The sequence below is a fragment of the Pholcus phalangioides genome, unplaced genomic scaffold (assembly GCF_987345545.1).
Source record: "Pholcus phalangioides strain wild (caught in Gottingen) unplaced genomic scaffold, Ppha-v1.0 ptg000013l_1, whole genome shotgun sequence".
In the NCBI taxonomy this organism is placed as follows: Eukaryota; Metazoa; Arthropoda; class Arachnida; order Araneae; family Pholcidae; genus Pholcus; species Pholcus phalangioides.
This window is the reverse complement of record NW_028301606.1, coordinates 8,057,042-8,083,045: the sequence shown is the minus strand read 5'-3', so window position 1 is coordinate 8,083,045 and position 26,004 is coordinate 8,057,042. Positions and strand designations below refer to the sequence as shown.

The following is a 26,004-nucleotide window of genomic DNA, read 5'->3' as shown; positions in this document are numbered from 1 at the left end:
TGAAACATTCGAAATTTCCCAGTGACGAGATGACCAATCAAAATCCCAGACTTCCCGAGGACTCGAGGAAACCTCGACGGTGATTGGAGGAGCGGCCGCGGCTCGTGAGGCGATTCGCTCATCCGACAACCAATCGGGCAAACTTCCGTCTGTTGTCACGTGACCGAGAAGAACAAGAAGTAATCAAGGATAAGGGAGGAGAATGAGAAAAAGGAGAAATTTCAACGTAAGGGGTGGAAGCGAGAGAAAAAGTGTGTGTTTGGCGGATGCGAATTCCCATCCTCTTGCAGTTGGTGAGAGAGAGAGACGCCACATCCACAAATAATCCACCGATTTTTTTACATTTTGTTGGGGTGTCTCGCTCGCTGTGAATCTGTGTCTCTGGCCGCGTTCAATAGTATAAGGTAATATCAATAATATCCCCTCGATAAGAGATTGTCTTCGTAATAATTAATCGATAGATAAGAGGGTGGAAAAAAAGATGTCTTCATCGACGACTGTCAAAACTTCGAAATACGTGTACAAGTCTTCGACCGGAGGAGCCGGAGAAGTCACCATGGAATACGGCACTGACATCGGGGCCTTCACTCGCCTTGAGGTAAATACAATTTCCATGGTATTAATAACTAGCTATAATGTCCGGCGCTGACCGGGTTTTACCACCCCCCATACACTGGGAGCATTGAAAAAGTGAGAAACCATTTTAAAGGAGTTAAACGTGTCGGAAATGCATTGTTCGGGAACCGCGTTAACTCCCTCCCCCTCCCCCAGAGTAAACATTCCGGAAAGTCATTTTGAGGCCTAGGAACTATGCCAGACAGTTTTTCGCCCATTTCGGGCATTTCCTGTGCTCTGACGTAGTTTTAAAGTAGCTTGACGTTCAAGTCGGGTCCTGATTCGTATATATGCAAAATTTCCCGGCGATCGGTCAAAAATTGTGGATTTTTATGGAGAACATATACACGGAAAATCAATTTCATATACATAGATTAACTCGGTTATAGCAACATCGAAGAAAACGTGAAATTTCGTCGTTATAACCGGGGTTTTTTAAGATATTCGTATAAAATATATGATCACATGCCATCATGAAAATGTCAATTTTAGCAATACGGGAAATAGCCAAGGGTGGCTCGTCGAGAAAAAAAAACCTCTACCCGTGCGGGATCTACCTTCGGCGCCCCTGACCACGTCTTTTTTGGTCGAAAAAGGCTTTGTTTTGCCCTTTCAACTCGGATTAGGTGTCGCATGGCCCAAGAGCAGCCCCTGGAAATGCAATAATCAAATTTTTCCTTTTTTTTTTCTTTTGCTTCTGAATCATATTCGACCCAGGATAATTCTTACGGGCCGCATAAGAGCCTAATTACTATTTTTATAGCCGAATACGATTGCAAAGCACTGATGAAAACGTCCGTGACCCACGTCAAAATTCAAAGCAATGGAGAATGTTTTTAGAACGTGCTTTGCGGGCCGGATAAAACCGTCGAAAGGGCCGTAGTTTGTGCACCCACGGTGTGATATACATAAAGCATTTGTGAAATCTGACGTGATGATTGGGACGCATAAACCCACCGGTGGATCTCAGGTTCAGAGGGAGGGCCTCATGATAATGAAATCCCGTAAAGATTTTCGAGGTTAAGCATGCAAATTTGAAAGCAATCACTTTTAGTCAGAGATGGGGTCTCAGCAAAGTCAGTTTACCCGGGGTGGGGGGGGGGTGGCTTTGATATGAGGGTTTTTGAACCATTATGGATTTATCAAAGCATGCAACTCGGCCTATTGAGACTTATTACCACTTATCGGCCTATTAGACCTAGCCCACAAAGTAGTTATGGATCACGATCTGGAGAGATAGCATTTCTATGGGTGCCAAAAAACTATATTATGCTGTGTTCAAGCTCTAAGAATTTCTTGGAAAAATCCCACAGTAAATGAAACAAAAAATGTTTTGTAAACTATATCGTTATATCCGAGGTGTCATTATAGCCAAGTTTGACTGTAATATTGTCGTCGCGATTTTTTTTTACTATTGATTTGTCTTATAAATAGTGCTTAAATAATTACTAAATCATTTTGATGAAGACTGATTCACCGCAATGAACTTATACACCGTTATGTTACTGTTTTTGTATTTTTTTATGGCACCCCCCTTTACCTGCAAGGGGCACCTCCTAGGCTCAGGATTTCTTCTGGTGATATGCACGCATACCACCCGGTACATTCCCAATACGCACAGGGAATATATAGGGATTCACAGGAAGTAAATAATGCTGATAGTCTTTTAGTGGGGAAGGCTATTACTGTCAGAGTATTTTTAGCCAAAGACATCCCCACATCCTGGTGATAAGCCCATTGGCCGGAATCTTTGTTGAGCCTTCAGTCCATAATTTTTCAGCCCCCCCCCCTTCCTCAGTCAATTTATGATTTAACAAAAACCCAAATAATAGTAGATGGACCCACGGTCCCTGGACGAATTGGGGGGGGGAGGCGTGTTTGAATTGTGTATTCACGAATCGGGGAAGTTTTCAATTCGAAGTTTGCTTCACTGCACGTATGAAGTGTTGAAGGTGAAAACAGATTAAGAGATGGTACTCACTGACATTCACGAACTGTGGGGAGGGGACTTCAGCATTATTGAGGGCCTCCGTAGGGGGTGTGGGTGGGGGTTTACACACACAGGCAGATACAAGGGAAGACGATGAAACAATCTCCCCTTTCAGAAAAATTGTGCTATTGCAGCCAATCCGTATTGAAAAATCCGTAGCCAACTGCTACGGATTTTGTCCGTAGTAAGGACAGCCGCAATGAACTATGGAGCTACGGGAGACACTCTCAATACTACGGAAATCAGTTAAAAAAAAATCCGGGTCTTTCAGTTTCTTGTGGTGTTTTACTTATTTTTGTTATTAATTTTATAAAATTGCATCGCGGTCTTTACCGTAACGATGAATTCGTATGCGCATGTGAGAGAGTTCGAGAGAAGACAAACTCGGAGTCGATCTGTGTTGTCTGTGAGCGGAGGGCAATCTCTAAAGCCACGTCAAAACCCGCCGTACCTTCAAAAAGCCCTTCAATACCCAAACGCGCAAAAACCTGTTTTCCGTCAAAATCGCCCCCTCCCCCCCCCCCCCGCTGTGGGCTAAAAACAGGTTTTTGAATGGTTTAACGCGACGGGTCCGGACCTGGCTTCATTTGCATAGTGCATGGTCGAGCTCGCGGAACTTGTGTAGGAAAGAATGTTTTATCGTAGGCACTCTGATACGAACAAAACGGGGATAGGGTGAGTCCAGGATTGCTAGACGTCCGTATATACGGCCCACAAAAACGGAAACAACGTAACGGATGCAGATTGGGTTGCATTGAATATTCATGAATTATTAAGGGAATCGGTGACCTCGGAACGTTTCTTCGGGGGGGGAGGGGGCATGTGGCCTAAGCCTTATAGGTTCCAGTGCCACTGAGGTGCCGTATTTAATGAACTTTGAATTAAAATAAAATAAAAAAATTTCTGAATGAATATTTTTAATTGTACTATAATTATGTTGTCCTAGTGCAACAACCTGGCAAAGGTGAACATTCAAATACAAATACAACGCCACAACAGGCAAAATGCCCAACGAGGTAGCTGAGAAAAAGATGCCCATAAAAATATGGATGTCATACATTTAAAAAAAAACAGCAACCCAATTAAAAATGCAATTAACAAAAATTATAAACAATATATACACATGATAAAATATTATACAATGCCCATAAAGAATACTTATGGTTGTCTTATTCTAAGTATGGAAATAGCTTCTCGATTTACCCCAACATGTTTATCGTATTTTATTTTAAATGTGTCAATTGTGTTACAATTTACTACCTCCGGGGGTAAGCTATTCCATTTATTAACAACCCTATTGGAGAAAACTTCCCTGCGACACCATAACCTTGCATTGTCCCTCACTAATCGATACTGGTGTCCCCTTGTAAAAGCAGTCGATTGGCGGTGTACTAAAAGTTCATGCTCCATCCTATCCATCCCATTGGAAATTTTGAACACTTCGATCATATCTCCTCGACACCTGCGTTCATCCAATGTAAACATATTCAAAAAATGAAGTCTCTCTTCATAACTCAAGCCCTGTGTGCCAATAAGGACACGCGTAGCTCTTCTCTGCACCCCTTCAACCAATTCTATGTCCCTCTGTAAGTATGGTCTCCAAAACCTTACAGCATACTCCAGCCCAGGACGAACTAATCCTCGAAAAAGCGGAAGAACGACTTTAGGAGAACGCGGAGACCTTTTTGAAAATGAGACCAAGCATTCTATTCGATTTTTTGACCACCGCTGAACAATGTTCAGAAAACCAAAGTCGCTCGTCAATGAGAATTCCCACATCGGTGAGCCTAGTTGCATCCGGGACAGTGACACCATTCAACTCGTAAGAGAACCGTGGGTTGTTCGAACCTAAATGAGCGACCATGCACTTATCAACGCTAAACGTCATGCTCCATTCATTTGCCCATGCTGCAATCCTGTTCAAGTTGGTCTGGAGCAACTCCCTATCGCTTTCATTCCCGATTACCCCCATTAGCTTCACATCATCTGCGAATTTGCTATTAATCCCATTGATACCCTGATCGAGTTTATCGATAAAAAGTGAAAAAAAGTATGGGGCCAAGGACACTTCCTTGAGGAACTCCACTTGTGACGTCTGTCCAACCATAGAATTCCCCGTTCACCATAACTCGTTGCGACCTATCTCTTAATATAGGTATATATCTATCTCTTAATATATTCTTATTGGCATAAGCGGGAGGGTGGAGATGGACTTTTATCCCTTCCATCACACCCTTGGTGATTCGGCTGTGCTCTATTCCAGGGTTCTGTGTCCGCTTATAGGCTGATAGGACTCTGGCCCCAGAATGAATACTACAATTTTTTTTTTCAATACAAGTATACCAGAGATAAAGATCCCGGCTTATGATTAATTCGTGCAGAATATAATGTTTTTAGCGAATCAAAGTACTGAGAAGAGAAATGAAATAGAATATTGAGGTGAGAAATTCACAGAATAAATACAAACTTCTAATAACTTTTGGGGGGGGGACCATTTCAGGCTTAGACCTGGGGTGGTATATGGGAGGGAAGAGGGTGACTAATTGTGTGCAGTGGTGGCCTCTGAATCCCGTATATTACGGTACAGACTAATTCTCTCTGTATTATTATGCTCATGCGAAGCCTACCTGGTTTAGAGGGTCGTCTTAACTACCTGAGAACTGCATGAGGGCCACCAAGTTTATAATGGCCCTCACTGTATTCAGAACTAGAATTATGATTTTCTAGAATAAGTACGCAAATTAATAGGCAGAGACTTGCAGCCAGGTATGTTTCTATATAGCCTGGGCTGTGTTCTACTTGAAGAAAGCTAGGTTGGGAGATACCAAAACATCCCTTTGCCCGAGGGCCCCCTCGTGTTAAGACATCCGTGCCTATCTGGACATCAATCCATCGCTTCGAATTACATGCTCTCTGTATGACGACTTTATTTCCCCATACTTGATTATACACGTCAACCCACCCTCGAAGCGTTCTAATTGGAGAATCGGAAGGAATAGAAAGTATTGCCTTTCGCTTCTGGAGACTGTTGCAGTGTGTAATACTTTGAACAATTAGTTGGATAATGTCTCCCACCATGGACTTGTACAGTATGGAAGAGGAAAAATAGACAGGGGGGGGGGGGCTCTCTCTCTCTCTCCCGTTGTAGAAGTGGAATGCTGGAAGGGCGAAGCCCTAAAAATAAAACGCGAACCAGGTTGCATTCTTTGTCTTGTGTGACATGGTGGTGGTGCGTAAGAAAGACAATCGCCGTCCGTTTCCTGCTCTGACAATCTATCTTTGTCTCTCTCCTTGAACACGACTTCCTTTTTTTCTTCTTCTTATGTCGGCAATGGTGGTGCCACTGACTATTATATGACTATGTTGTACACTGATGTTCGAAATTTTAAGAGAATTCGAACATTTTGAGTCGAATCTCAGAAAACCTAATGGACGCATTTTCATGAAATTTCGCACGGTTTTACATAAGGAAGAAAAAATTATACCCCATTAAGCAATCATGACACTCATTCATGTTCGTCATAATCATCAGCGCAGGAATGTTCAATAGCTACGACTCCGGATCGAACATGAAATGACTCTGATATGCTTGTATGGCCATCTCTCATACAGCTTCTTAAACCGCGATGTCATATTGGAAACGAAGCAATTGATGAGTTTGGTATTGAAAGGTCAGGGGCGAGCACCATGCTTCACACCTCAGAGATATCAAAGCGTTCCCGAAGGATGGGTGAATCCGGAAACTTTTATTAATTTTTGGCACCCTTTGGCAGTTGGTGCCACCCCTGCAAATTTTCAACAGAGTGGTTTCACGGGGGAAGGGGGGGGGGAGTGACGAACTTCAATTGCCTTCACAAGAGTGAATCCTTTCAGCATCCGACAAAGGGAGCTATTAGAGCTTTGGGCAGTGGCATCGGAGCATCCACAGTATTCCCTACTACTGATCTGAGCACCCTCATAAATTCATTCAGGAATCAAAATTTGCCACATAAAGAGCAAGTCAAGTACCCACAGGTGCATAATACTTTCGGCACCTCTGGCTTTAGGATCTCACCTCCGTGGTCCATGAGAACTTTGTAAGAGGCCCACGGAATCATTTTCATTTACTACTATTGCAATGATACAGTTTTATAATGACACATTATATGCTTTAAAATTTTAATTTGTTCAATTTTCTATAATATTCAAATGATAAAAATAAAACAATAATTTTAACTTTTATGGAAGGTTGGCGTTGAACCTTCTGACGCTACGGGAGTGGGGGGGGGGGGGGAAGGAGGAAGAGGCACAGAGCATTGACTTTCGCCACGGTGTTGGGGGCTTATGACATCAAAATAATTGGGAAACACATTGGCCTCAACCTTTTAGCAGTCAGGAAAACTGTTAAACACAAGAAGCGAGTCACAAAGTACGGTGGTCTTGACCAGTGTTTTTATAAACATTTTTTTTTTTAGCCCATGGCTCTCTTTGGACCTTATTTTCTTCTCGTGCCCCCCCCCCCTCTTACCTAGAACCCTCTACCCTCTTCCAGGAGCGAGGCACTTTCTACATATTGAATTGAGTTTTATCCAAACTAAATTTTAATGTACAAAAATTTTATTAATAAGATCGAGCTCTGGAACACCCAAATCCATTCACGGATCCGGAGTATAAGGTGGGGGGGGGGGGGGAGGAATGATCATCTCTCCCAAGAGCCGAATTATATGGGAGAAATAGGTCTGTAAAATATAAGATGATTCAACGAACCTACACAATAAATCACTCCTCCCGACACATCACCCTGGGTCCGCTCCTATCCTGGGCCAACATTCAGTAAGCTTACTCAAGGGTTTTCTATGCATGATCGTCTCAGAATCAGTAGAAGTAACAAACAGCTTACATATTTACATACTTACTCTTACATACTTACTCTCGCAAATCACAGCAAAAGATCTTATCATGTAGGTTCCGATATGAGACATGCCCACATGGATCCATGGGTTGAGATGGCCTGATTCTATGGGCAACTCTGCTGTACACTGAAAATAGCCCCCTTTTTTCTCCTACCTTATTGCACTCGAAAGCTTTATTCCTTCACAGCTCTCTGTGGCTTTCCTCGCCTCTTTCTATGGCTCCCCCTTTATTTGATTTTCACCTATAGTTCTCCCCCCCCCATAATATCCCAGGACCACAGGAATGCCATATGGTCCCCAGGTTGAGAACCGCTGGTCTGGACCAGTGTTCTTCAACTTCTTTACAGCTGCGATGAACGTAGTAGAAATATTTCGCGAACCGGCGGACCAGCAAGATGAACTCACATTTATCTCAGATTATCGGCGATTTCTGATTAAGTAATATTTATATATACGACGACGGTATACACTTTGATCAACTTGATGACCGTGAAACACATTGATGAGAAATAAGCGACACCTTCGCGCTTCCATCTTAGGCGGACGTCAAGAACTATATCGAAGGTTACAACGGTTGTCCGAGTGTAGCGCAACGGACGCTCTGCGGCACTGAGAGACGCTTGTTAGTGCGAGAGGGCGCTCGCGTGCACAGATATTTGCATCATATTCGTTGTGTACAAAAGTTTGATTTATAAATGAACGCTAGAGAGAGAGAGAGAGAGAGAGATGCGCCCATCCCTTGAAATCTGTAATGCAAGGCGGGACGCATCTGGACCAACAAGAAAAAATAAATACCTTATTAAATAAAAGAAATAATTTGCTGACCTGCAAAAAAATAAATGAATGGGAGAAATGCAGCGGCTCTTCCAATTGGGCGAAATGCTTCGCTCAGAAATTCCCACGAGCCGACACCAACCCGTGGTTGAAGAACACTGGTCTAGACAGCATCAGCCTTGGACTACACTTCAGTGGAGTTAATTTTCCCTTCAAAGACGAGTCGCTTATGAACAAAGTTCCATCTTCTACATGTGCTAGATATAATTGAGGAATTTAACACCGCGCATGGGCGGAGATACATTGTGCCCCCCCCCCCCCCCAGTGCCAAAAGTGAAGTCGATTGATCTAATGTATATATGAATTGGCATCATATCGTGCCCCCCAGCAATAATGGCCATGCCCCCCCCCCCAGACTTCCAAGTCTATCTCCGCCTATGACGCCGCGTGATGTCATGCAACATCCGGGAATGGAACCGTTTTTGTCAGTGGAGATGTTGCGGTCTCTGAGCTGGCATCGTGTTGGACGGCCTCATGCTCCTCCATGTGTTTGCAGATGCTCCCCTGACTGCTGAAAGATGTAGGTATGAGATCTTACAAGACCCTTTTAGACACCCCCCCCCCCCACTTGCGCCACAGTGCTGATAAGCTGAAGTTCCTGTGGCTCCCAACTTCGAGGCGTGAATGCGAACCGATATCCCAGTTAAAAAAATCTCACCACAGAGAGCAACAGGCCTAAAACGGTACAAATATTCAATTATTACGCTTCACTTGTTTCACTTATGAAATATAGATGGCAGCACTGAAAAATCAGACACAACAGTATATACGCACTCAGACTGTCAGGTACACACACTTACACTTCCGGTACAACTCACTAGGTAGTGAACTGCCCCCCCCCCATGGTGATAGACCCGAGTAGTGTTCGGTTTGAAAGAAAGAAAGAAATCCCTAAGTTAGAAATGAAAATGTTTTTATGTGTAGTCTATAAACTGGGGATTTTTCGAAGTAAAACTGATAATAATAAAAATACTTGCATTTAGTCAAGTCATGTCTTACATTATTTTCCGTGGTGGGATATGGCCGTAGAAATTCATTCCACAACCGTGGATGTGGTTACAAAACATGAGAATTCGAGCATTTACCATCTTCAATTCACAATATGTAAGTCAGATGGCAGCACCAACAAGAACACGGATGTTAGAAATTATGCAGGGGAATGTGCACGAGGTTCATGTACGGATAAATAGTAGTAGCCCTGTGCTTCTGAATCGCAGCTGGTCCCCGGTACATTTTTAACAATGACAAAAGCTCGTCTTCATGGGACACCCCTCCCCCCCCCCCCCCAGCTGGTCGACGATTATCTTAAAAGTGCGAATATTTGCCAGAGGGATTGCCCAGCCCCAGATCCTCAGACATAAACTCCTATTGAGCTTGCGTGGGATACTCTTGGGAAGGGCGATTGCCACCCTTTCCGAGAACCATCCCTGATCTGAAAGCTGCAGCAGTGGATGAATTCACGTTACTTGTTCGAATCATGAGTTTGTCTTAACACGGTTTACGGTTATGGCTCCTCGCCAGATGCCCTCTTATAACATCAGTAGAAGATGGAGATGAACAACAGACGCTCAGTGTTAAGATGCTTTTATCGTAAAAGAGAGGAAACTCAGCACAAACGACGATTCATTTCGCGTTTTCTCTTGAGATAATAATGTATTAGTAACACACTTCACAAACACATGGCGATTGATGCTGATCGTGATTTGACGCGTTTCTGCATGTCAGGTTCAACTTGGAATAAATACTTTGTAGTTTCTTGTACAGTCAATTTATCGATATGATTCCGCCATCGCGGCTCCAATTTGACTATTGGTTTTCCCGTTTCCTTTTCCTGTGATTTTGATCCACTTACTCCTGCCTGCGGGCCAATCTGACCCCAGTCATAAAATTTTATTCGGTCAGCAAAGCAATTTCAAAAATATATACACTTATCAGCTATAATACCCGGTGGTGCCCGGATTTTCCTGAATATACTGGGAGCATTGAAGAAGTGAGAAACCATTGTAAAGAAATAAACATGATAAACATGTTTTTGAGACGTGTTAGGGTAGTAACCAACGTAAACATTCCGAACGTCATTGTTGTTGAGGCCCATGAACCATTTGTTGTTGAGTCCCACGGGTTTTCACTCATTTCGGGCATTTGCCCTGCTCTGAAGAACTTTTAAAGTAGCCCATCGTTCAAGTCGTGTCCTGTTTGGCATATACGCAAAATTTGATAGAGATAGGTCTAAAATTGTTGATTTGTATGGAGACATGCACACAGACACACCGAAAATCAGTTTTATATACAGGGGTTGGGGATACTATCGACCGGCCAATAATTATACACGTGATTCCTCGTGAAAACTAATATGGGAAAGTGTTTTCAGTTTTTTGATTTGGCCAATAATTATGGAGTTATAAGGCATTCAGAATTGATGACGTCACTTTCGAATCCTGCCAAATGCACCGAACGTGCACCAAACGGATAACTTGGAGTTTTAAGCTGTAGCGATGCTAAAACCCTTGAGAGTAATCAAGAAACCTAAAACTGGGCAAAAAAACAGTTTTTTTCTTTGTTCCTTTCCCTAAAAAAATTTGACAACATTGAAGGGAAGAAAATTACCACATTTTGGCGAAAAAAGTGTTGATGTTAGGAAAAGAAATCAAGAGATCTATTTTCCAATAGATCTCGTTTGGCTAACGCTTTACAAATCTTGAGGTAAAATTGCCAAAGTATAGTGGGGCGAAGGTATATATAACACGTAATAACAAGATTAACATCACTCTATAGTCTATACCAGTGTTTCTCAAAGTGGGCAATATCACCCCCTGGTGGGCGATGGAATAGTCCAAGGGGTGATAGAAGTTACGGATTTAACATAGAATCCTATGGTTTCGGTTGAGTTGGGGGGGGGGGGGCAATGAGAGAAAAAAATTTCTGAAGAAGGGGGCTATGAAACGAAAAATTTGGGAAACTATGCTCTATACGAACAGGGAAAAGCGCCAATCGTGAAAGGAAATAACTGAACTTGGCTTCTAACGTGGTTGAATATTTCAGTTCATTTTCAATTAGCCCAGCAACATGGACACCCCGCAACATGGAGAAAACGTTTTTTTCGTCGGATGTTTGGCGCGTAACTGACTGTTGGAAAACTGTCACGTCACAAAATTTCAAAACGTTGTAACTCCCTTAATATTCGTCCGATCCTAAAATGGAAAACACTTTTCTATATTAGTTTTTCACAAGGAATCACGTGTGTAATTATCGGGCAGTCGATAGTATCTACCCTGTATACAGATTGGAATACAATACCGAACGTGAGGTTTGAATGTATGTCACATGCACAAATGTATGAAATTATACTATAATTCAGTTGTTCTTAAGCTATTTTTTCCTATCTCGCATCTCCAGTGCTATGCGATATACCTCCCCGTACCCCCTTGGGTAATCAGTTTTCTATTCAATATTTTTCCAGTAATTAATTACATTAATTATTATATATATATTAATTAATTTTTATAAACTCTTTTACTTATTACTGTGTTCACTTCTCGTTTTTTTTGGTTACTGTTGGCATTTAAAAACGTTACTGTTACGCGTTTTTCACTGAAAATCACTTTATTTTAAATTTTATTGAAATTGGGAAAAAAAAGTTTCAACGAGTTGTTGTTCTTCACTTATTGAATCCAGCCTGTCAAAAATATACAGGGTGTCCTGTAAACCTTTATCTCATCAAGCGTTTGTCGTAGAGAAATGGTTTCTATTTAAAAAATGCTAAAAATATGTTCAAGAATCACCCTGTACCAGTTTTGAGACTGAAAATACAGTATGTCACAAACTAAAAAAAATATGAATTTTCATGTGAACACCCGTGAAGTTGTTGCTTTGTCTCTTCTGAGGACATAAAGAAAATGCACGTTTCCAAGTGCAATAGCCGCTGAGACATTTGAGAAAAGTTGGGAAAGAAGAGCCTAAACGAAAGAAAAAAAGCAGTTGTCCGTTAGTTTATGCTGTTCTTTCTCAATTTTTCTCCGATTTTGAATTCAACTGTATCAGTGAATTACAATACATCAATTAGAAACGTTAAATGCTTTTCGTTGGCCTTAGAAGAGACAGGGCGACAACTTTGCAATTGGGTTTTTAGCACAGGGACGTCCATATAGAAATTAAGATTTTTTATATTATGGCACACTCTATTTTCACTCTCAAAACAGGGTGATTTTGAAAAGATTTGGAGAATTTTTTAAATTAAAACCATTTCTCTACGATGTACGGTCTTGAGATAAAGGCCGAGTTAGGATTTACAGGGCACCCTGTACGTATGTTTTTCTTTGACGATTTTCCTGACTCATGCTCACGACAGTATCAAATCTGAGCGCAGCGTGCTAGTGCTGAGTGCAGCTAATGTGAATAAACTGCGAAATACATATTTTTGGTATTAATAGTGTTTTTCCTCCATCGAAATGGAAAACAAGTAAGAACGTTAATCGAGAAGAATCGCGAATTTCATGTGATGTATCACTAAGAGTGAAAGTTAAAAGATAAGGTGTCAAAATGTCTGTATAATTCACGTTTCTTTAAGAATCGAAAACTTTTTATCATCATTTCAATTTTCCTGAATAATTAGTCAACACGCTCGGGTGGGGAGGGGGGGGGCTGTCTAATTTTCGTTGCATCAAAACTGCTCGTATCGATGATTTCTATCGGAGTCTGCAGAAACCTGACACTCGATTCGAATATCCCTTGGTGTAGGAAATTGTAGAAATTTCTGGAAAAAAACTAGAAATTTTTGAAAGAATTTTTTTTTAAACATCTGGATTTTTTTTTTAAATTTCTGGACACTTTTGGAAATTTTTTGAAATTTCTGAGAAAGAAGAACGAAAAATTGCATTTAGAAAATATTCAGCCAAAACGTTATAAGAATTTCTGCGAAAAAAAAAAATTTATGGAAATTTTTAGGGAAAAAATTGGGGAATAATCTGAAAAGAAACTAGAACTTTTAAGAAAAAGTTCTTTACATATTTTTTCAAAAAAAAACAAAAACAAATTGTAGAAACTTTAAGCAAAGAAATAGTGGAAATTTTTGTAAATTAAATTGAATTTTTTTTTGGAAAATATAAGAAATTTCTGGAGAAAAAATTATATAAGTTTATGGGAAAAATCTAAAATTCTGGAATTCATTCAATGTAATTTAATGTATCATAATATATATTAAAATCATAATATTAATCTTCTATGATTCATTCTGATTAAAACGTATTGGAAAATTTATTTAGGTATATTTAAAACGAATGCAAATTGATGTTGTTAGTATATTTTCAATTGCATTAACACGGCAATTTAATGCTCAGCAAAGTTGAATAGTAAAAAATATTCAATTTTGCTGAGCAATATTTTATTATATTTTATTTGCTATTATTTTTATTTCCTTGAATTTCCTTTGCAATTCCCCAATTTTGTCAATTTGGTGTGTTTTTATAAATCTCTGAACACGCGTAAAATTTCAGCAGCATTCAAAAAAAATGACACCGACAAGGAATCGACACTTTCTGGTTAAAAAGAAGTACTTGTATACAGCCGTATTGTGCACTGAAATAACCCAAAAAGATGTACTTCTTAAAATACTAAAAAAATTTGGAAAAGAAATATGATAAAATGGGTTTATAATATACTATACATGATAATTCATACGTGTATGACTATATCGGGGTCCAACTATATTCATCACACATACTAGACTCATTAAGAATTTTTTTTTTCATATTTATCAAATTCACCAATTGCAATAGGGTATTATTCATAATCACAGATAAAGGCGATAAATTTCAGGAATTTATCAAATTTACAAACGAAACTTGGTTATTATGCATAATCTCCGGTAAAAAAAGCAGTTGATTTATCAACCTTACCAAGACGATAGGTAGGTATGCATAGTATAACCGATTTATCACATTTACCGTAACATGTACACGGGACAATAGAGGGCTTACAAAAATTCATCATAAACACGATGATATTTATAATGCTTTGTTATAATATACATAAGAAACATGAAGAACTATGATAATATTGAATAATATTGTTAAATGAGATTTTCTTTTTGAACCTTCGAGTTTTGGAAAATTTGTTTAATATTTTAGTTTTTTCTCCCATTATTTTAATATTTCAACACTCAATATGCATAAGAAATGGGGAAAAGTGAGTATTGTGAATGTTGAAATATTAAAATAATTGGAGAAAACTAAAACATTAAACAAATTTTCCAAAACCAGAAGATTAAAAAAAAAATGGAATCTAACAAATATTTGTTCTAATAATTCATACATTGGCCCTACTTAGGAGGAGATACAGGCTGGCTAGGTTTCAGCCCAGGGTCCTATGATGAATATTACTACCATTATTATTATTTTGCACTGTAAATTTGCTATGGGGGGGAAGGTGCATGAAAAAATAACATGGCATGTGGCTTTATTTCACCACACACCAAATTCCGGCCATATCGCTATATCAATTTACTGCCGTTAAAGAGTTGTTGGAAATGAAGGCGCCATCTATCGGTGGTGACCTCCAGCTCGCGAGGGAAAATATCTCTCGTATCCTTTTCCTGGGATCGAACTTGGGACGTGACGGCAACCTTCACGGTGGTAGACGAGCATCTAATTACCATCACGCCACTCGGGCGAGGAGATGTGCGGCTGGCCATGAATTCAAATATTGAGTGGAATATGAGCGAGCGTCTATTCCTAGATGGTTCCCATGTGGTTCCTCTCTGTGAACACGAGACACATCGGTGGTGGTGGTGGTCCTTGAGCAGTTCTTTTTTTTCATGCTCCGTCAGCAGTTTCTGCCTTTGAGGATGCACACGTGCATAAATAAAGATGGAGATGAGGGGAGGCCATCACACATTTTCAGCTGACAACGTGTCTTTTCGCCTCCTCTCTGTCGGGCGTCCAGGAATAGATTGTTCCAGAAATAAAAAATCCCTTCAACACATAATACAACCTTGTCCCGATTAACATTTGAATGATATCTTATTTTATCTCATCTCTCACACATACAATTCAGATACAAATTCACTATACACAGTCTGTCCAGTGGGAAAGGTGACAGATAAGAAATTAAATGAAAGACAATGTTTATTTTTTACTTAGTCTAGCTCTTATTCAAAATAGACTCCTTGTGAGTCAATACAGCACTAGAAGCGGTTGTAAAATTTTTTGAAGCACTCCTGAAACTCATTCATTGGAATACCCTCGAGAATCGCAGTCGTTCCTTTAGAATCCTTTATAATAATAATAATAATTCCTTTAGAATCAAAGAAAACAGTGAGCAGCGTCTTGATTCGGCTTTTCTGCAAGCACACTTTTTCGGTTGCGAAGATCTTGGACCCTTCCATTCCGAGCTTTGGCACTTTGTAAGTGGCTCATATTGAAAGCACCATGTCTCATCACCTGTTACAATGGTTGACATGAAGTCTGGATCTGTATTAGCAGCTCTTTGAAAATCTCTGCTTTGCTCCACTCTGCAATCTTTTTGATCGTCCGTCAGTGTGTGTGGTACAAAGTGAGAACAGACCTTCGTTTGCCCAAATTTTCCGTTAAAATCAGATGAACAGTAGGTTTAGGAATTCCTGAGAGCTCCTCAATTAGCCTGGTAGACACACAACGGTCATTTCGAAGGCTTTCTGCCACTTTTTGAAAATTTTCTTGAATTTGAACTGCCAATGATGGTCCTTGGAGATCATCTTCAGTACATCTTTCTCTCTCCCATCACGAAATCTTACGTACCACTTGAAAATTTTCTTTCGACTCATTGCTTCATTACCATAAACAGTTTGAATCATTTTAAACGTCTCTGTGTGGCACTTTTACCTAATTTTAAACAAAATTTAATGTTGGCGCGTTGCCTCATTGTTACTTTTGCGACAGAGACTCAGAAGGTACTGTCAATTGTCACGTGATTATAAATGAACTAGAGATGCTAGCGCTGTGAAACTTTTACGGAAGATAGTCTAAATGTATGAGTTGTCACCTTTTCCAAAGGGCAGAATGTGTATGCATAGGAGTAAACCTGTACCCTGCTCATGGGCCCGAGGCCATTCTCCTCCCCCAATATCTGCCGCCATCTCATATTCGATTTGAGTACTTCCGATATTTCCAATAACTTTACCAGCTATATCTATATGTTACTGCCAAAGCCCGAAATGCGGCCAATTCGCGAAATGGCCGAGAGTTTTTGACAAAGTTCGATTTTCAGAAGTGATCTGAGCTTTGGCTGGCCAATTCGTAAAGTGGCCGGAGATCCCTGGCGAAAGTTCGACGTGCTGATGCAGGACGGTCCGGTAAGCACCAAATCCATTATTTTCATCGCTAATGTGTGATACATGGCTATATATAGTAACTGTATTGCATTTAGCTCCATGTGACGACAGAAAAAAAGAAGGGAAATTAGGGAGAAAAACTACACAAAAATAATAATACAAACACATAGTTTTTCCCGTCAAATTTTGAAGGAAAAAAAAAAAAAGATTACCGGGTGACCGCGATATAATGGGTTGCCATTGCTAACGTGGCCATAATTATCATGAAAATATACACAAATTTGCTGATGACCTGAATAATCTTTTGACATCGGATTTTAGTTAAGGATTCCCGGCCACTTCGCGACTGGCTGCCCAAAGCCCTAAATTCGGACATTGGCCAAATCGATTTACAACAAAATTGCCCAGTTCAGAAGCGGCAAATTTCGTTAGAAATTGACTTTGGCCAATGTCCGAATTTATGAACTTTAGCAGTAACATATACACCGTATGTGTTCCTGAAAGTGTACATCGTGACTTCCAACGATGTCACCGAAATTTGTCGGAAGCATCGTGCTGAACAAATTCGGTTGTAACGGCAACTCGTCTATAGCGAAAATAATTGGAGGTCCAGATTGATTCCAAAAAGAAAATTATGGTAATGAACCTTGTTGTGTAACATCGATGAAAACGAAACTACCACTGGTCTCCATATAGCTTAGTAGAGCATCTGTAGATCTAAAAGGTATCGGGCAAGAGGACTGTGGGTCTAGGGATAATCCTCACAAGGACAAGGAGAATATCGGCGACCATTTGAGCACTGGGGGGCGAGAGAGAGCCGAATCGCGCAGGTAAGGAAGCTCAGCCGGTATGAGATACCCTAAAGTTAGGCTAGAATTTCGTTTGAAATTATTTATTTTTCTTTAATTAAAAGTACTTAATTTAATAGTTTTTGGCATGAAAAGGACTGAAAAGCTCAGTCTGTCGGAATTTTTTTTTTCAAGCGTCTTATCCGAATTCAAATATCTTAAAATAAAGATAAGATAAAAAGCGATAATTAACGACTAAAACATTTGGCGCTGTGTTGAGTTCAAGAAACGGTGGCGATAAATTATAGAAGTGAAAGGAAAGGATATGAAGGGGGAGGGGGGAACCGAAATGTTTGCCAAGGAAATGCAGCGTCTGTCTAAAATTTGCAGCTCTCGTTTCAGAAGGTTCAGTAACGGTGGAAAGTTGCCTGTTGGTGGGGTTCTGAACCGTAAAGTATCCCCCCCCCCCTATGATACAATATCTACCACGATGATTTTCATTGCACATGAACAACAATAAAAAGTGTTACTTGTAGCGTTCACTTTTAACCTCCCATATATACCAGGGGTGTCTTCAAACTGGTCAATTCATTTCTTTCCAGACTTGTTCGCTAGGCTTTCTTTCTCACATTTACGGTAGATTTGAGAAAAGTGGGGGGGGGGGGGGTCTTGCTGCGAAAACCCTGTTATCCACTCATTATTTCGCGAGTTTTCCGGGGGTTTTGTGTAGACTCATCTTGACCTGGATCAAAAACTTCATCTCTCTTGATGTTTTTTTCATGGTAGTGGTTGTGATTCCCCCCCCATAAAAATTTGGATGTTAGAAACCGCATTTTTTTAAAAATTTTCCAACCATAATTGTTGTCACTGCTGTGCATTCTATTTGACGGGATGCTCGATACCTCGAGAGTATGCTGGGGGGAAAAAAACGATTTCCCGAATTTCGCATCAATCCATTCATCACAGCCTTATGCGCGGCTCTTCAAGCTAACCAAACTTTACTTTACCACAACGTACATAAATATTAAATACTAGATTTATCTGGAATTTGTTTCATTTTTATTAAATTTAATTTTTCGACCAGTCTTTAAAAGGCCGCGCGATTGGCGTGGTGGTAAGATGCTCGTCTACTACCGAAGGTTGTCGTCACGGACCAAGGTTCCCGAGGGAGGATATATATATATATATATATATATATTCATATATTCATTCCCCACCCATTAATGGCAGTAAATTGCAATATAGCGATATGGCCAGAGCTGGTGTTTGGTGAAGTAGTCTTTGAAAGTAGAAACTAAGAGATATAAAGTTAAATTTCCCTGAATGTGTTCATAAGCATACAATCAAATCAAACAAATATGTATATCGAATCGTATCATTAAATATAATTTAATGGCTTAATTTATTTAATTATTTCCTTTTTGTTGTCTGTTTACATGAATTAAAGTTTGTAATATAGTTTGCCGATCCAAAAATAGAATGAATAAATAAAAAAACGGCAATGCAACATCACAGCCCTTTAGCATAATACTCTTACGTAATATAAAAATTCAATCATTTACCATTTTCACTTCAGAATATGGAAGACATATGGCAGCACCAGCAAGAACACGAAACAAGCGCAACTGTGACAAAATAAGTACCGTTAGGGGAGAGAACACATACAGCATGAACCGAGTCGTTAGACATTCCGCTCTGGAATCGGCACGAGGTGCATTTACGGTTAAGTAGTAGTATTAGTAGTAGCAACAATCTATAGTTCACTACAAAAGAAATTAGATGACACCATGATTGATTTTCTTTTTCCTAACCTGGCATTGCATAGGTAGCCATTTAAATTTAAAAAAAAGAAAAAAAAAATACACAATCAGCTAGAGAAAAATACAAAAAAATGATTTTTCTTTATAGTTTCTTCAAAAGGAAGGTAGATGGCACTACTAAACGCAATATTAATTATACATACTGATATTTCGAAATAAAAGTTTGTTTCTTTTTCGAGAATCGCTCCGTTATTTCATCTGCTAATCTTGTTTTTTGCTGATCTCGTGAAAGTACTCCGAATGGACACCAGATGGCAGCATCATATCTCAACAGTTCATTTTTAATAAAAATTAATAAAAATTATAATTACTTATATATATTTATAAACTATTAATATATACAAATTGTTCATTTTTAAATCCTCGAAGCTTTGACAATTGGCCGAGAGATGGCGGCCCAATATTAAAACGGATCATCCTTGAAGCTTCCGCAATAAGCCAGAAGATGGCAGCACCATATGTAGATGGTTAATTCCTGAAGCTTTGGCAATAAGCCGAGAGATAGCAGCACTATATTAAAACGGTTTATTATTGAACATTTGGCAATTCACCGGAGATAGCAATCACATATTGAAACGGTTCATTTAGGGTTGCTAACCATCCTCTTTTTTTATTTCATTTCAAGCAACCTGCTACGTTTCATAAAATTTGCCCTTTTGTCCTCCTTTTCAGGTTTTCGGAATTATTTTCATTTTTTTCTGGGGGAAATGATATTTTCCCACTTTGAAACATATATTTCTTCATTGAAATGATTGTTTTACCCCCACATGCATTCACCGATAGCCGCCGAAATTCCCAGAATTTTTTTTTGTTTTTGCTTTTTTTAGCAGTTCTGTTTTAGAGTTGGGAAAATGTTTTGTTATGGCCGGTTTCGTTGGTCGGAATAGTCGTGCCATCTATTGTGAAAATTAGGATAAGTAACGTGACTAAGGAGGCGCGTGCAGGCATCCTCCTTTCTCATATTTCGAATCTGATACCCTTGTTCAAAGCCGCTTGAAAGATACAAATTATTGTTGTGGCCGGTTTTATTTGTCGGAATAGTGCGCCATCTATTGGGAAAATTGTAGTAAGTGACGTCACTAAGGGTTCGTGTGTAGGTGTCCTTCTTTCTCGGTTTGCGAATCTAGTAGCTCAAGGTTCATTCTTGAACCTTTGATAAATCACCGAGAGATATAAGCGCAAAGTTTCACAATTTTTGTGGAAATTTGAAAATTGTGTAATCTTCTTCAAATGGATTGGGAAATTTGCGAATCGTGTACTAGTTATAGCAGGTCACGTATTTGAAAAACCGGACATTTCTGTCAATCGGAATAATCAAAAACACGTGGATGTCGGGGAAAAATATGAGTCATATTTTAATATGATCGCTTTAGTTGGAATGTAAAACTAGTGTTAACTCTGTCATTCACATTTTTAAATCCCTCGCTATAGGATTACAATGCGATTGACTTCTCCTGACAATTGACAAATATATGCTCTTATGGTCAGGGATATTGTTATTATAAACACGGAATTGTTTCGAAAATGTGGGTGCTCGTCTTGAGCATTATGCAGGAACTTTTGATTGTTGAATCAATTATGCTCAGACCGTAATACTTATATCCATGGATGCCCCGGCCCCATTTGTTGTGAAACCATGCAAATGGCGCTCCCAAAGGTGCGAGTGCATACATCCTATTTCAAATCTCATATACGGGGTGATTATAAAAAAAAAACCCTAACTATGGGCCCCCTAACTATCATAACATTCACAGAAACTGAATGAAATTTTGGCATAAGGTATTTTGATGTATGCGCTCAAGAATGATATGGAAAACAAAACAGTGTCACTCTAACAGTTACGGTTACAGTGAGAAAATTTCGAAAATATCAAATGGCAACACCAAGTTTTTTGTATTGGAATGTGATCTCCATTGTGAAAAACCCTAAATAGCGTTCGAACGGCAACTGTAGCATGAAAATCACCGGCGGTAGATAGGCTAAAAGTGAGGACAACCAATAAGGACTGAGAAGCAGCATAAAATAAAGCATTTTATTGTGTTTCACAAATTTTCCACATGACCTCCTTCACACACGATGACACTTTGCATGCGGCAGATGGTGGATAGCACTGCAGCACGTACCATCGCAATAGGAATCTCTTGAATCGCAGTTCTGATGGCATCTTTCAAATCAGATGCAGTTTGTGGACGAAACTGATACACTTTTGATTTCAGATATCCCCACAGCCAGAAATCCATTGGTGTGAGATCAGGAGACCTTGGTGGCCACGGAAACGGGTATTATGCATTATCGCGAGTTAATGGTAAAAGTTATAAATTTATCAAACTTACTAAGATGATTGCAGATTGGTTGCATAATAACTGATTTATCACATTTACTTTGACAACTGTCGTCAAACAGAATGAAAAGTCTTGGACAAATTCCCATATAAAATTTACAGTTTGAACCAGAATTCTTATCAAGGCATCGAGATTTTGATGAAACAATTGAGGAAAGTTCAAAATTTCTCGCCTCTATATGGCGTTGTATCATGAAAAACTCGACATAGAACATAAAATGTGATGTAAACAGTGTACTTATGATGTGATTTAGGGAAAATTTTTTGATTTTCCAAAATTTTACTAAATAAAGTTTGTAAAAAAATTGAGCAAAATATATACTATTATACATTTGGGGCCTCTCCCTTAAATACGGGGGGAGGGAGAGGGGGGGGGGCACCTGGGCAAATGCTCATGTTGTCCTTGTGGAAGTCGTGCTCTCAATGTATAAAAGTCGTTGATTATCATTTTACAGTTATAATAAGATGGCTGTTTTCATTTTTTAGGGAAAGTTGGTTGTATATTTTATTTGGTTAAATTCTCTTGAAATAACTCCTGAAATCACGTTGATTAAATCCTGTATGGTCTTCTCTTTTCAGGATAAGATCCGATTACTGCAAGAGGATTTGGAATTTGAACGAGAGCTACGACAAAAAGTTAGTATCACTTCCCTCTTCCCACCATCTTTTCTTCCTCATTTAATAGTTACATAAACTATGATTTTTGTTACACAGAAAAATTCATAGTAATAATTATGATGTCATTGTTTCTCTCTTAAAGATCGAGCGTGAAAAATCCGACTTGAGCGTTCACCTGATGCAACTCTCGGAAAGGTTGGACGAGGCTGAAGGCAGCTCTGAGTCTCATGTGAGTGTCTCACTCTAGTTTCATTAAATGACGTTCTTGAGAAAACTAAGAATGGCTTTTATGTATGTATATTATGCAGTTATACCTCTGCTAACGAAGATAACTCGCTCCGGAATCCCGTTCGCTAGCCGAAATATTCGTTAGTCAAAACGTTTAATTAGTTCAACCGTTTAATTCATTTCAGAAACGAGCTAAAATGTGAGGATAAGTTTTATAAAACACTAAAAAGCACAGTAAAGAAAACAAGGCTGGCAACCGAAGGCTGAGATAAATGACTTCACAATCAGATAAAAGAGAATATGAAGAAAGATGAAACATGAACATACCTTTTATTTTACACTATGCAGTCAGGTTCACGAGAAATCGCGAAAAAAAATGTGTGAGGTGATGTGATATTTGGTATAGTCAGCCCATTTCTCTGTCACAGACATGCAGACGGAAAAGATATGTTTCTAGGATGTCCAGATTGTTCAGTTTGGTATTAAGAATCTTACCGTATCCACTGAAATCGTTCAAGTTTAAGGCTTGAAAACTCGAGCTAAGGCTCTTAGCTTCATTTCACGTGAAATGGCTGGAAATCTTTCTGAAAGAGAAAGAGCGATGTATCAGAAGATGGAAATAAATTTATTACGCTCGAGTGATAGTTGCCCATTGAATTCATTTTGATTAGCTGAAAATTTAGCCCACAACGCTGCGGTTTTATGTTAGCGTGCGCATTCATATAAATTAGAATTCTCGTTAGCTGAGGCGGAAAAGCGTCGAAAAAATCTTTGTTAACCGAAAGATTCGTAAGCCGAGGTGTTCGTTAGCCAAGGTATCATGGCATACGGAAGACGAAGAAGAAGTTTTACTAACGAGCCCCTGTTTTTTCCTTCTGTCAGACGGAGATGAGCCGCAAACGAGACGCTGAGCTGTCGAAGCTCAGGAAACTGCTTGAGGATGTTCACCTCGAAAGCGAAGAAACTGCTCACCACCTTCGCAAGAAACATCAGGAAGCTATTGCCGAAATGCAGATTCAAGTCGACAGCCTCATGAAGCAGAAATCCAAGTAAATTAACTATAATGACACTTTCCTTACACATTGGTCTCGTTTTGGAATCGAGGAGTAAGTAATTAATTACTTATATGGCATTTTAAAGGGTTTCCGTTTCTTCCCATTAGGATTGAGAAAGAGAAGCAGAAGTTCCAAACTGAAGTTTACGATCTTCTGGCTCAAGTCGAGAGTGCTCACAAGGACAAAGTAAGATGTTCTAGACATTATATAAGTCCGTTTGATAATTTTTCCGATAGAACATGCTTCTTTTCAATTAGAAGAAATATTTAATTAGATTTTGGACTTGCCATTTATTTTAATAAGGACCATATATGTATCAAGATCAATTTAATTTTTTGCACGGTCCCCCATCCTTTAATTTCCATTACATCCATAACATCCTCACTATTTCAGTTAAAAAGTTTTTGCCCTTTCTCTTCTGAACCAAAAAAAAAACTATGTTTCTAAGTGCTCTATTCAATAAGATATTCGAGTTCAAATATACTGAAATGAAACTTAATTCGATTATACAAGGTGAAAACTCAGCTCAAATAATTTGTGAACCGTTGGGGATAGAAACATACTTACAGTTAGAAAAATTATTCAACTTTCATCATGCGTGCTCTGTGGACATTTCTTAACCACTTCACGTACAAGATTTTGGCAAGAAATCTGGATTAGGAATGGGCTATAAATCTCGTAATTTTGTCCTAAGTTAACCGTTAGAAAAAGGAAGAGGGGGAAGAAAAAAAAAGGGAAAAGTATAATAGATAAGGTGGATAAGCGAGTTCTTTAACAGCTCTATTTTACCCTCACCCAACGTGTTCCCTTTCTCTCTTATATGTATAGAAAGATACGTTATATATGAAGAGAAAAATCATTAAGAGGAATATAAAAAAGAAAGGAGGGAAAGAAAAAGCAACCTTCGTATATAGGGTTATTATAAAGCTTCGCGATGATGAAGAGAGAGGAAAGAAAACACAAACAACTTGATTTAATTTTTTCCAGTGGTGTTTGAACGCAATATTACGGACCGTACATTATACAGATCTGAATATTAATCTCTACTTTTGTGCCATTCTTTACGGTCAGGAAAAAGAATAATGGACCATATCTCACATGGGGCGCGTTCCTCGATTTTCCCCCCCATTTCCAGTCCATGGCACCAAACACACACATTTTTAACATGACTTGAAACGGCATGTGTTTGAATGCCAGATACAGGCACAGCGCGTGTTCGAAATTGAAAAGGCGTTTTAAAAAAAAAAATGTGACCAAACGGTCCTCACTTCAAAAATATATTCCTCGTTTTTAAGAATGTATCGACAAAGTTTAATTCAACGCAGTTTCTGCAACGATTTCGCCAAATAATCTCCAAAAATTAGACTAAGAAGTAACTCAGATTTCTCTCACGCAGCTGATCGCTCAAAAGACAGTGGAGAAGTACGAGGTGACCATCCACGAGATGAACGTGCGCATCGAGGAGATCACGCGCACCGTCACGGAGATCACGGCCCAGAGGAGCCGCCTGAGTTCCGAAAACTCGGACTTGATGAAGGAAGTGCAGGAGTACAAGTTATCACTGGACAACGTCAGCCACGTCAAGTCACAACTCGCTTCTCAAGTCGAAGACACAAGGAGGAAACTCGAGGACGAAGAAAGGGTGAGTGCACGGATGTACAATACAGAAGCCCACGATATTCAGACTGACTTGCCCTTGAGTCATAGCCGATAACTCTGTTCATTTCAATTTCACAGAGGCGATCAGCTCTGGAACAGACAGTGCACTCCCTGGAAATGGAGGTCGAGTCCTATAAGGTTCAACTGGAAGAAGAATCTGAACAGAAGCTTGAATTCGAGCGTCAGCTCTGCAAGGCAAATGGAGACTGCGCCACCTACAGGACAAAATACGAGACGGAGTGCATCGCACACGCCGACGAGGTCGAAGAACTTAGGTGAGTATTACAGCAAAGAAAGATTACGTAATTTTATATTCAGATACGCGCATATGACACCCAAAATGACTTAGTCGGGTGTCTACCGAATGTCTTGTCACATTAATCTCTGTCTTCCAGGCGTAAGATCACTCAGAAGACAGCCGAGTATGAAGAACAGCTGGAAGCTCTGCTTAACAAGTGCAGTTCCCTTGAGAAGGCCAAGTCTAGGTTGCAGAGTGAGGTTGAAGTTCTCGTCATGGATCTGGAAAAGGTAAAAGAGCCATCGGTGGCATCTAGACTGTTTATTCTAATTCACCGCAGTAAAACATGGTCAATTCGGACCTCCTTAATCATTTCATTTATGTGATCGTCACCAACAAAATAACTGTAAATAATATTTACAGGGTGCCTTAGAGCTCTACCGTCAAATTGAGAAGAATGATATTACATACACGTCAAGACAAACAATTTTTTCCAATAGAACAAAGGGTCACAACCCACTTATTTAGGGAATACGGGCGTTACCCCACATCAGAAGTTTTATGGGGATAATATTTTTTTCTCTCTCTCACTACTGGGCTAGGGTTACTTCAAGATATTTT

At 39.5% G+C, this 26,004-nt stretch overlaps 1 protein-coding gene across 1 annotated transcript in view; it reads left to right on the top strand.

The window, feature by feature from the left end:
* Window positions 1-207: 207 nt before the first annotated feature.
* Window positions 208-26,004, top strand: part of LOC149078545 (paramyosin-like) — a 60,431-nt gene continuing 34,634 nt past the window's right edge. Inside the window, exons 1-8 of the mRNA XM_089240657.1 lie at window positions 208-598; window positions 22,165-22,221; window positions 22,346-22,432; window positions 23,314-23,480; window positions 23,594-23,672; window positions 24,883-25,128; window positions 25,224-25,420; window positions 25,541-25,673. Of these exons, the coding sequence (XP_089096783.1) occupies window positions 482-598; window positions 22,165-22,221; window positions 22,346-22,432; window positions 23,314-23,480; window positions 23,594-23,672; window positions 24,883-25,128; window positions 25,224-25,420; window positions 25,541-25,673 (1,083 nt within the window). The 5' untranslated portion in view covers window positions 208-481. The remainder of the gene's footprint in view (window positions 599-22,164; window positions 22,222-22,345; window positions 22,433-23,313; window positions 23,481-23,593; window positions 23,673-24,882; window positions 25,129-25,223; window positions 25,421-25,540; window positions 25,674-26,004) is intronic.